Source organism: Pogonomyrmex barbatus, unplaced genomic scaffold, assembly GCF_055798465.1.
Source record: "Pogonomyrmex barbatus isolate J1 unplaced genomic scaffold, ASM5579846v1 scaffold2, whole genome shotgun sequence".
NCBI lineage: Eukaryota > Metazoa > Arthropoda > Insecta > Hymenoptera > Formicidae > Pogonomyrmex > Pogonomyrmex barbatus.
The window spans coordinates 1,956,373-1,969,817 of record NW_028297116.1 but is presented as its reverse complement, the minus strand read 5'-3'; the positions used below and the strand labels follow the sequence as shown (position 1 = coordinate 1,969,817).

At 36.2% G+C, this 13,445-nt stretch overlaps 1 protein-coding gene across 4 annotated transcripts in view; it reads right to left on the bottom strand.

Annotated features, from left to right (window-relative positions):
• LOC105430395 (A-type potassium channel modulatory protein KCNIP1) overlaps window positions 1-13,445 on the bottom strand; it is a 50,509-nt gene that overhangs the window by 36,219 nt on the left and 845 nt on the right. For 2 of the 4 annotated variants that reach the window (XM_089076806.1, XM_089076803.1), the window contains exon 2: window positions 10,148-10,594. In XM_089076806.1, the coding sequence (XP_088932932.1) occupies window positions 10,148-10,312 (165 nt within the window). In that variant the 5' untranslated portion in view covers window positions 10,313-10,594. Of the gene's footprint in view, window positions 1-10,147; window positions 12,307-13,445 lie in introns of those variants that run through there. The other 2 variants (XM_089076805.1, XM_089076804.1) reach the window with 2 other exon arrangements.

The window sequence follows — 13,445 nt, the reverse complement described above, 5'->3', positions numbered from 1 at the left end:
GCTTTGTGGAGCGGCGAAACTAAAAAGAACTAGAGAGAAAAAGTAAGACGGGGGAAGAAAAAGGATAGTGAGTTCTAAAGACAGATTCTTAGTTGGAACGCCATTTTCATACCGCGGTCCTTGTTAGAGCCACTTTTCATCAGCCATTCTAAAATGACAGTACTAATGGATACTGAAACAGAGTATAGGGCACGTAAACATCTTAAACTTCGTTTATGCTCCTTGAATCAATTATCAACAATTCCAGTCGATTTCGCTCGCAGATATTACTAACACTTCATTTAGTATTATGTTCGCAAGGTGGGTATTTATAAATCGACTTTATTTTCATTTATTTATTCCGCGGTATTTATTTAACCTGGATACGCGATATTCATTTTTTTTCCAGATTGATTAAATAGTATAAATAGTATAAATACGTTATGGACAATACAGTTTTGATTTCATTTCTTATATAATAATTTTGAGCGCAACAAAATATACATACAAAAAAATAATAAAATAAACATTTACATAGTAAACCAATATATCTAAAAAGAGAGACAGTAGAAAAAAATGTACGCTCCATTCAAGATAAACTCAATTCTCAGAATTTATCTGCGATATGTGTCATTCTTTATATATATATATATATATATATATAAAAAGATGATATTTGTAAAATTTGTTGAAAGTATTCTCGTATCGACGATAAATAATTTTCTGAGTGACAAATAAAACGCGGATGTGTAATGGCTTCGCGCAGAGACCGAATCCATTTTTCTTACGCGTTTCAGCGTGTTCTCGTAATCCGATAAATTTTACGTTTTCCGACCTTCGGCGTATATATGTTACCGCAATAACGCGGACCTTATATATCTTAAATTACCCCAAAGAATCGGTTGGTCGATACCGCAATATAACGGCTCATGACGCAAAATTCCACTCTAGCGGGCCTCCCTTTCTCTGCCTCCTTTAGTTTAATAAATCCAGACTCGAGAGAGAAATCTCGGAAGTAATAAAGCGGCTGGGCCCGGAAAAGAGCGACCACCTGTTTAGATTGCGGTATACACCCGAAAGATGATGCACGCTCACGAGAGAATAATGCGCCGCTAAACGTTTTCAGCATCACGCATCGCGAGGGTTCGTGCCTAACGCTTGGTCTGCGTGTTACACGCTAATTTCCATCCTATTGTAACTTAATCGCCGCCGATGGAATATCGCGTCCGAGGCCGCGCACCTGCCTGCACGTAACCTCATTTTTTTCGACACCCTACAGCGCGTGCTAAATCCATTCCAGGTCTAAATCCAAATCCAAGTTATTTGGAACCATTTTTCCTCTCGCACGAAAAAGCCAAGTAATTACAACATCGTAAAAACGAAATGACGCACAGCGGTTTGCGCAATTATCTTCACCAAATTTGGCAAAATTTTAGATTTTTTTTTTTAGAATTACACAGAATTACACTATAAAAATATGTACAGCTGCCGTTTTCGCGCGATTTCTAATCTCTAATTTTAAAGTTTCTTTTTTTTTTTCCTTAAATTAAAAACATAAATTTACAGAGAGGGAAGAATATTTTCAAAATAATGATCTCTACGTTTTGTTCAAACAGCACATTTGCCATTTCATCAAATCTTCAGTTCAGAGTATTTGAAGTAGATATCACAGCGTTTTATATCGAAACTACTCCGTATATAATAATTGCCACACACAAATCAATATTGCTCAGTCAATTTAGATTTAGAAAATAGATTCGACGTTGTCAGCAGGTTAAACGGTACCGTCACGCCGAGGAGGCGGCCGTCTCGTTACACGGCTCGTGTATAAACAAACGATAAGTGTTTAATGTCATGTGCATCGGGAATGACGGACGTTTCTCGCTTCTTCGCTCGAGAATGGGCGCCGCGCCGCGGACTATTACACGCTTGTTTGACTATCCGGGCTGAAATGGGCTTGGGAGGGAAAATAGATTAGCCGAGAAATAGGGTTTGCACGGATGCAGATAATTGAGTGTGAGCTACGGCGATCTGCCGGGAAAATTACTGCTCGCCGAATGAATGGAGGTCCTAATTTCTCGCGTACACACATCTCTCGGAAACATGGCAAATATTCGTTGCGTGCAAAAAAAAAAAAAAAAGAAAAAGAGGATGTCCCGAAGTTAATTTATCGAGGCCGATGTCTGACGACACAATTTAATGACTCTGTTATCGATTTCTGTTCAGATAAAACGCGAGATTAAGAAAGAATTCGTGTCGCAAACTTTTAATTTCTTCTTAACTAAAGCTCGATGGCAGAAATTCTTGTTTCCGAACTTTTAATTCCAGGACGAAGTATTTTATATTTTTCAAATTACATTTTCGTTGACAGTAAAATCCGCTCGAGGCTAACCAAAAGGTCAGAAGATCTTCCGATTTGCCTATCTCTCCAAACTCACGAAAGTCCTTTCGCTCCTTACATATCTTCGTAGTTAAAAAAGAAGACCTCGAAATTATTTTTACATAAGTGCTTTTTTAAATGAGCTTTTTTAAATGAGGCCATCAAAAACTCCATTATTAAATTTCCATCAGCGATGATGAACTCTCGAATACATTCCATGAATCCGCCTACGCATATAAATTACGTGCAAGGTCGGAACAAATATGACTTGAGAAGAAATGTGACTTGCGCGTAAAACGAGATATCTCCCTAAAACTGGGCGCAGCAATGCAGAAGATATCGCCCGCGAGCGACTTTAACGGGGGCAAAATGAGAGGATAGGATCGCACATAACTTCGTTAAGCCGCGTAATTTCCGTTCGGACGGTTAATGTGGAGCGACCGATTTTCAAGACACGCGATGGCGAATACGACTCACATTAGCATAAAGCGCTTGCAAACGTCACGTTGCGACACGCACATTTCTCACGTTCTCATTCTCGATGTTCTCATCAAGAAACATAAATGTCCACACACGCCTGCTCGATCTGCTCGCAAAATTTTTATTATCCGCAAATACATCGTAGTCTATATGTAATTTACGAGTTACCCCTACGCGAGAATTTGAGCGATTAACTCAATCATGATTAATGCATCGCACAAAGATAATCGTCATGTAAATAATTCATCAAATTCCTCCTAATCTCTTTGATAATAAACTGCAAAAGCGAGCAAATGTCGTCAGCTAAATTTTCAAGTTGAATCATCGATCATGATCGTAATGATAAGAAAAATAGCAGAAAATGAGTTTACTCGAACAAAGAAAATTACTTCCAAGTTCATCGATTAATCTTCCATTAAAATGCAATTCTATAAAAGTGGAATAAGATAAATGTTGCGCGCAAATTATTAATTTCAGACAAGAGTCGTCCCGTTTGTTAATGAAAATAAAAATATCGCCATTACTTTTCGCTTCGTGTCTCATTTGTCTCATTATCGGGGTAATCAGGTGCGATAGGAAATTGACACAGATATCTCGAAGGTCAAGGGGCAGGTTCGATTTGATAATGCAATCCGTTGGGCGAGAATTTGGGTAACCCGTGAGCAGACAAGGGATTAATTCCAATCCCCAAAGCTATGTAATATGCGTTTGCGCTTTTGTAGGCACATGATGATTCAATACGTCTCGCACATAGCTTAACGATCTATCCTTACGCAAGTGCCACGACGATTGTGGTCGCGTACGAAATGAGCTCCATAATTAAATCATATCCGTTTGATGCCACCTGTGCGATTAGTTTACGTTTGCTCTTAGCTAATCCTTTGAGAATGAAAATTTCACGACAAATTACATAAATTATATGCCCCCAAATAGACATATAATTAATATAAATTGACAGTTGATCTAATTATATAGGTGATATAGATATAAATGACATTTAAAAATTTACATGGAAAGAACGCTTTTGTTAAAATTTCTAAAAATTTGATCAAATACAGAGCTGAAAATAATTTTGTTTGCCAACCATCAAAATAATTATGTAGGACGTTCAAAATTTGAAATTTGAATTTTTTTTTTGTAAGCAATTCAGGCTTCAAATTGATTGCTAGAATAACAAAAATGTTTGTATTTTCATTAGATTTAGGAGTTTCTACATAATAATTTGGAAGATTCAAAAAAATTATTTTCAAACGTGTATCTGATCAAATTTTTAGATACTTCAACAAAATCGTTCTTTCTGTATAAAAATGAAATGTAACGGAATATTCTTTCCTGTCTTGATTTTTACAGTCTAACAATAGCTAAAGTGACAACCAAGCAAGAATAATATTATTCATCTTTCCTCGGCCAAGGCTTCGCGAATGTTCGAACGTGGTTATGCATTATCCTAAGACGCAGAACCGGCGAAAGGAGCAGGATTGCATCTCTCACACGCGTTGATCTGACAATGTACGCCCGTTACACAATAGCACGCGATATCTGACTACGGTGGATGCCGTTTCGATGCCGGTCTTCCTCTCATTATTCAAAAGTTCGCCCTATCGCCGTCCCATTGTAAGCTGACAATAATTATGAGAGGCACATTGTTTCGAGAACGCGATTGTTCTCTCTCTCTCTCTCTCTCTCTCTCTCTCTCTCTCTCTCTCTCTCTCTCTCTCTCTCTCCTTTTTTCTACCCCTTTTATCCTCCGAGAAGAATCAAAAATGATGATGCATCGGAGATGGCGAGATCGCGCGGTGCCCTTCGCTCTTGCGCGCGCGTATCCCCCTCCCTTCCCCCCTCCCTCCCACGGGGAGAAATGCCGCGCATTCTCGATTCAGGAAATTCATTCGGACGGTCTCGCGTGCAACGCCGTTTAAAAGCGCGTTCGTGAGGAAATACGAGCGGGCCGTAAAAAAAGCGCCGTGGGACGGCTTAGTTTCGCGCTTATGTCATTCCTATGCATCCTTCGTGTCACGAAGATACGCGAGCTATTATATAAACGGCTACTGAATAAGTTAGCATCCGGACAGCATCTCGTCCACGTACCCCTAGATAAATCGCACCACCCCGCCTGGGAGTGAATAGCTTTAAATTCTGCAGCGGACTGCCTCCCTAATATGTGCCCGCGTGTTTGCTTAATCTCCGCTTTTAATATTAAGAACACATGGGGTTGGGTATGATACTTCAGCACACGCTGTAGTACATAATGTCGTGCAATATGAAGTGCATACAACATACAAGATCCTGGTATACGGGAAGAGAAGATTTCGAAAATGAGAAACTGATTTCGTTGACGCGAGCGGAAAATTCTCGGAAAACGATAAAATTTTGGCGCTTTACAACGGCGAGACGTGAACGCCGTGGAGTGCTCAAAGTGCTTACATATTTGATCTCGAAATCCGAAAATATCGTACAGGTGCGTGATGTATACCCAATAAAAATATAACGTTTTCCAGTATGCGGCCTGCAAACGGTGGAACCATTACTTCATGTAGTCGTGAGATACGAGCGCGAACTGAGCTCACGAAGTTGAATAAATAGTCTGAGAGCCGAGGGCGATATAAATGCGATGCCCCTACCGAGATATAAGTCTTCTTAGTCCTTCCTAGTCCATTTTGATAAATATTCAACGCGCGCAAATTTATTTTATTTGAAAAATAAAAAATATGTGGCTACGATCTCTCCTGTTAAAAAAAAATTAGAACATTTCCATAGCGAGAACGTCGCATTGAATATCTTGCAAGCGATGAAGCAGATAAAAACAAAAATTATATGTCAAATTATATGTCTTTTTTCGAATCAAGTACGGTATGCGCGATTATTTCAGTCAGCACTCGATTGAAATACGTAATTTTCGAGAAAGCAATCTTCCACGCGCGTCCGTGTAGCGCAATCGTGGTTCCGCAATGATTTCCCGCGTGCGAAAATGTCCAAGAAACACAGGCACAGGCAGGCACTTCTGCGAAAAGCAAGGAATTCACGAGACAGTATTCCCGTGGTCGCAATAAATTCAAATGCTGCCGAGAGAACCTATTCTCCCACAGTCTGGAAAAAGGAAAAAGGCGTACCTTGGATACGCGCGAGTATCAGGCCGTGAGTGGCATGGCGCTCTCTCTCTCTCTCTCTCTCTCTCAAATTCCAAAACCGTAACAACCGTCGAATAAATCCCGGTAAATGAGGGCGCGTCATCAAGGGGAATACGTAATTTTCCGCACGACGAAATTTTACACGTAGCGTACTCATCAAACTACCTCAAATGACGACAGTGAAACGCATCAGCACGAAATGTATCAAAGGTATGATAATGATCGTATTTCCTTTGAGGAAATGAAGAACAAATTTGAAAATTTTAGAGCTTCGTTCCTGCACGTTTCCAAATTTGTGTGTTGTCAGGAATCTGCACACTACTAAGAAATTTTCTTGTAGTATATCAAAATTGTAGTATATCAAAACCTCTGTGAACTTGGCACCCGACTTTCGAAAAATTAACTTTTTTATACGGAAACAGTTAGTATTTTGTTTGTAGTTGTTTGTAGTAACAATAATTTCGTTTGTAGTTCAATTCATTAAAAGATATCAAAATTAAAAAAAATGACGCACCCGACATTAAGATATTTTAAATTCGCTTGCGCAGTCTTTTCTAGAATTGTTTGTAGTTGTTTGTAGTGCTTTCCGTTTCATTTGTAATCGAACCGTTCAAAAGTTATAACAATTTTTTTCGTGACAAATCCGTATTCATTTTATTTTGTTACTAATAATAATATTACTACATTTATAATTACTAAGACAATATAAGCAAAAGTTTATTTTCGTTAGATATAAAAACAAATTCTTTTTTATGTTTCATTTACAAATATTTTTTAAGTTTTATTGAGGACAAATTTTCTCCATGACAAATCTGCGTTCATTTTTTTCAATTTTTTCTTAGCTAATATTAATATTATTACATTTATAATTACTTAGACAATATAAGCATTGCGCAAGCAGATTTGCGCTATCTTAACAAATGGCAAAGTTCACTCTCGGCCATTTGTTTAAATGTTATAACTTTTGAATGATTTGATTACAAACGAAATGAAAAGCACTATAAATAACTACAAACGATTCTAAAAAAGACTGCGCAAGCAGATTTGCGCTATCTTAAAAAATGACAAAGTTCACTCTTAGCCATTTGTTTAAATTGTTATAACTTTTGAACGATTTGAACTACAAACGAAATTAAAAGTACTACAAACAACTACAAACGATTCTAAAAAGAACTGCGCAAACGGATTTAAAATATCTTAATATCGGGTGCAAATCATTTTTTAAAATTTTGATATCTTTTAATGGATTGAACTACAAACGAAATTATTGTTATTACAAACAACTACAAACAAAATACTAACTGTTTCCATAAAAAAGTTAATTTTTCGAAAGTCGGGTGCCAGGTTCACAGAGGTATCAAAATGAGATATCATGCAGCTTTCTGATAGTTTTAAATTGGTTCGACTGTGTTGGAACAAATTCTTGATTTAAATTTGAAATAAACTCGAAATAAAAAAATGAAATGGAATTCAATCTGAATAATTTTAATTAAAAAAAATTAAAAATTAAAAATATAATCAACAATAAGACAAATTATATTTATATTTAGATTTTATTTAAAAAATTGACTCATTAGTACGACATTAGACATTGAAACTCTAATTAGAAAAGAATTTCCCGTAAAATAAAGGACAAAATTTTGAGAAAATAAATAGATCTAAAGGACAACTACTTGAAATAGAGCATTTAGACTAAAAGATATATGATCATCATAATGATAATATTTATCGCGTTTTTATTGACAGCAAATCAAAATCTAACAACAAACATAATTAGTGATTCAAAAAATTTCAAAATATTTAAAAAAAAAAAATCTATTTGTCGGAGGAATACAGACGTGGAAATCGCGATAAACGTAGAATGTCCTACGTTCTCGCGGACAATTCCCATTGGAATGTTGGCTATAATCGTAGTTGTCACGACTTGGATATAGGTTCGCGTTTCGCCGGCGCGACACGTCTCTCTTCCAGGACACATCGTACGGAACAACGATACGAGAAACAACCGCGAGGGCTTGCGGATATTTACGTTGGTGAGCTTGGAGAGACCCCCCCCCCCACACACACACACACACACACACACACACAGACAGACAGACACACACACAGACACACACACACACACCGGCTCGGCATCAGGTGAACTGACCACCGCCGTAACTCGCTAGTGAATATTTCACGAGAATCGTGAAAGTAACAGACCGCACTGGACTCCGAAGCGTGCACGACTTTGAGTTTCATCGAACCGTGCGTCAGCGAAAAATTATGCAGCGCAGAACCCGAGCGTACGAAGAGTCGTAGATCCAATATCGACGTGGGTCACTTCGGTATGAATGAAGAGCGGGATAACAATCACGCGGGATAAGTTATGCACCCGCGGATGGGCAGAATCGCGTGCGTAATTATGAAAGTGAAACATCGCAAATATTTTGCCAATCTTTCGATGATTTAACTCTAGTTTTACTTTTTAATTTAACTCTTTGATTTAACTTTTTTTCTAATTTAACTTTATTTCAGTGTGCTCGATTAAAATTATCAATATATATATATATATATATACACACACAATTATTATATTTTTATATAATATTCATTAATTTATTATTTAATCAAATTGAGAGAGAGAGAGAGAGAGAGAGAGAGAGAGAGAGAGAACGTTCGTATTTTTAAAGCTTTGATTTGAAGGAGAAAGATCCACGTGTAAATAAATTGTAGAAATTAAGAACTTAACGAGATTTATTATTCATTTAATAGCACGTTCCCTATGTATAATTCCGTATCACGAAACATACAATCGCTTTTGATACAATCTATTGAAAATTTACTGCGCTCTTGTATCTTATCAAAGAAGATACGATGGAGCGATATAAAGTACAGCCATAAAACTATGATTGGAAAAAGAGAAATACAGGATATCAATTTCCATTTTTGACTATACGAGTATATCTACTTGCTGCCAAGTTTTTCAATCATTTTTCCATTATATTTATGCAATATCTAATTTTCTTGTTACAAATGGACGCGCATTCAAAAAGTTCTCACGATCGATATAAATGCCTTATATCCCGTACAGCCATTTCCGCGTTATTAACAATTTATACTTGGTCGCTGTATTGTTTCATTTTCACGCATAGAGATTACGTGAAAAACACTACGATACAAATCGTACAGTTGTTTCACATCGACGTTTATAAATCGAGTTTGATTATTCCTGCAATTAGATATAACATTCCTACAATTTCGTCGTAATTCCATGCTAATCGATTTTCGGAAATATCTCAGAAATGCCAATAGGTTTGTTCATAGTTCATAATAAAATGATTGTATTATCCACAATACCTCGATGTAAAATTCATTTATCACGAATAGTTAAGGATATGCGAGTCGAAGGCTCGATGATGACGTAGCAAATCGATTGGAAAAAAAATGCTTTTTACCGATAATTGAGCCCAACAGCGCTATAATCAATTCATTTACGTAACCGCGTTAACACAATTTCTATGGGATGTCCGTGAATAATCAATACTTTGCGAGACTATCTTTAATAAAGAAAAAGTTAAAAATACTGATACGAGCTACTCTCTATAGCGAGCTATCGCACGTTGTTGTAATTTTGCAGCAACGAATAAAACGATAGTCGGAGAGCTCGACTTCCAGAGTTTGAAATTCAGATAATAAATAATTAGAGTTTTACTCAATTATGTTTGATCAGTCTTCAAAAATTGTATTAAAAATTGTGAGATTCGAAAAATTCTGTGTCACATTAAATGTTCAAAAATATTTAATAAAGATAACGAAAAGTGAGAATTAATAATCTTTCAATGTGTATTGTCGAATATCTTAAATAAATAAATTATTATCGAGAAACTTTCCTCTGAGTTTTTTAATCTCAATCAACTAGAATATCTTCAATTAAAAATACGAAACTATGCGAGTGCCGATGAAATAATTACGAATAAATTAAAGGAAATCTCCATATAAAGGAGAAAAAAAAAAAAAAAACATTATAAGTTCGGTGATGAAAATAAGCGATTGAAAATAGCGCTCATTTGCATATTACCGCACGAATGCACGCTAAAAATTGCACAAAATCCAAGAATGTTTTTGCTTCTTGCATAATTTCGCATTTTCGACAGATCCTCCAGAGAGGATCGACGACGGTCTGACGAGAGAAACGTACCTGCTTGAAGCCTCGATACATGACTCGGATCTCCTGGCGGGAGAACTTGGTCTGTCGCAGAAGTTCCTCTATAGGCACCGGCCTGGTGGTTTGTTGCCTCGCCCTCGTGCTCTCGAAATCGAAGAACGCCTCTTCCGGTCCCGGCGAATCCGGTGGCGTTGCCATGACCTTTGATCCTGCCGCTGTCTAAATCGTCGAAAGCTCACAAGAGCTACCTCCTTTCCGTTTCCGTCTGTTCTTTTTTTTTTTTTTTTTTTTTTTATCTGATGACTCGCGAGGTCACACCATCGCCGGCACGTTCCCTGTCATCGCGTGTGTCTCATCGTGCGTTTCTTCTATCAATCCGCCGCCGCGTCTCGGTTGACCTCCTTCTCTCGAGATCTCTCGATTATCGAAGAAGCCGCGGAAACTCTCTTTCTCTCTCTTTCTCTCTCTCGCAAACAGGAACTGCAAAATATTTCCCACGTGACAGCCTCGCGAATCGTACGAGGGAACCGCACAATCGCAACTATGCAACAACCCAAGTCTAATCGGTAACGAGCTGGGTGTAAGGTGCATGGTGTGCAAGGCGCGATATTTTTAACGTTCTAGTTTACACGCGGTGCTTTTATCGATTATATCAATGTTCCCTCCGATCGAGTAATTAGTTCCGTCTTTACGACCGAACGGGCATTTACGGCGCCGTATATTTCAGAGGCAACAGCGAGATCAAGTTGTCATGCATTTGCGGAATCTTCGAGATTTCTTCCGCGACCGAGTAGACGCGCGAGTTTGTCGCAATTAAGCTGTAGCGGTTCGTTTGTGGCGTTCGTATTTATCGTGGCATTACTGATTTTCCGGAGCTTGGCAAAGATCCCACGTGAAAGAAAGATAGCACAAACAAGAAGAGCGGAGGGGAGGGGGAGGGGGAGAGGAAGGGCCAAGTCTCATATATATCTGTACACAGCCCTTGTGCTTCAAGTTCGCGATTCTAGGATAAAGCCGTTCCCATTTGATAGTGGCGTGCATATACGCTATTAATCACTATTAGTGAGACACGGACATAAGCTGAAGCTGCGCGTCTTAGATCTAGATTTCGGGGTCACTCTGCGAGAATAACGTAAAAATAACCCCGGTAAGACGGATGAATATTGCTCGCATAAAAATCGATGACTTGGAAATTCGCGAAAGGTTACCATGCCAAAACATCGAGATCGATTTTGGGTGCGGCCGCTTGAAATTTATTGGTAAAAACCACGAGGAGTACCATGAGAGATGTAAAACCGCAGAAACCTAATACACGCGGAATCTGCCAGACCTTCCTGCTTTTTCGCGGCGTAAACAAAAAAAAAAAAATACCAGGTGATATGGCAAAAAGAGAAATTTCCATATCGAAATCTAAATGTCATTAAAATCAATTTGATGATTAAATTAGAGTAGAACTTGGCAAACTTTTATTTTATTTGGATAATTTGTACTTTAACTTGTGACACCTACTTATGACATCTTTAAAATTTACAGATTATTAAATTATGTTATTATAAATTATATTATCTGAACACATCTTTTTAATTTACTTTTACTTCATCTTAAATATTACTTTTCGGCATATTTATAAAATATGTGCAGAACAATACACAATCTTAGCAAAATAATATAATCAGTATATCAGTCGATATTAATAAGAGCAAAAAGACTAACGGTAAAGCTAAGGGTAATAAAACCATTAACAAAATCGCCCCGAGGTTTGCGGTGCAACTTTCTCCTGTCCGCAACTACGCTGCTTCTATCAGATGCGGATTTATGGAAAATGTTAAAGATTAATGTCAAAATATTTATATCGCGATTGTCAGGTATATATAATAATGTGATACGGGGTCAATAGGCATATCGTGTATAAAGTGTATAAATACATTCTCCATCGGGCCTATGCTTAATGATGCAGCAATTATTACAATGGTCAATTATCTAAATTAGCATTTAAGAAAAATGTTAATCCAAGATTAATCTTGGATTGAGAAGTAAACGCGTTACTTGTAATGCTCGTTATTACCGTTATCGTCTTTTTAATAATTAGTAATATATTTTTTTATTAATAACAATGAAATGATAACGCAATTATGTTTTTTGAGTGTTTTTTTGAGTTTGATGATAACGAATATAATCGTTACTTTTATCGTTAGTTTGATATATATATATATATATATATATATATATATATAAATAAAATAAATAAAATAATAGAATTGTTACAATTTGCATTATTTTCTCAGAGAATCTTTTTTGTGCCTGTTCTATATATATATATATATATATATATATATATATATATAGAACAGGCACAAAAAAGGTTCTCAAAATTTCTGAGAAAGTAATGCAAATTGTAACAAGTCTATTATTTTATTTATTTATTTTTTTTAATAGTAATGAATTATTTTCAACATTTTTTTCAACTTTGATTATTTTTCAAAAGCCTCTAGCATTTGTTATTGTCTTATTATTCGTATGGTTATTTCGATGCATTGTATTATCTATATTATATATTCTTTTTTTTTAATAATTAAACAATTCTCACAGATTTATATCCACATTATTTTATTAATAATTAAACAAATGAGATTTATATCAACGCAGATATGTTGATAATATTACATTTCCATATTTAAACGATAATTGCTTATTCCAAAACGGATTATGTAAATTGATGTTTCGATCAGAAATGATGAGATATTTCTTGCTGAGAAATTGAAATGTACAAGATAATGGCAGATAATTGGCGCTGCCAATTTTTCAATCAATAACGAAAGAGTGTATGATTTGATTTTAGAACTTCTATATATGAACTTTTCTCACACATATATTAAAACTACAAAATTTCAGCATTGTCAAGTTTCAAAGCAAAGTTTCTTCTTTCACTAATATTTTTTATATCTCGTGCAAGCTTTAAGATCATATTTTAATATTATAATTACGCTTCGATTATAAATTATGCATTTTTCAATTGTATAAAAGATTGTATAAGACTGTATAAAAGACTTTTCTTAAATTTCTTCAAGTTTTCAAGATTTTTTCAGATTTGCATTTCGAAATCAAGCGCATCACTTATCATAATCGCAAGAACGAGCGATGCACAGATAAAAGAAATTTGCTTTAGGAAATTTCTTTTCCAATTCCTCTTTGTTATGCTCAAAATCAAACATTGCAATTAAATATCGCGTCAATGAATACCGCGCTATTATTATTTAAATACGCGCTCTGAAATAATAAGGGCATGTTATTTCAGAAAATTCACACTTAATAAATAGCAATTTAAAATACG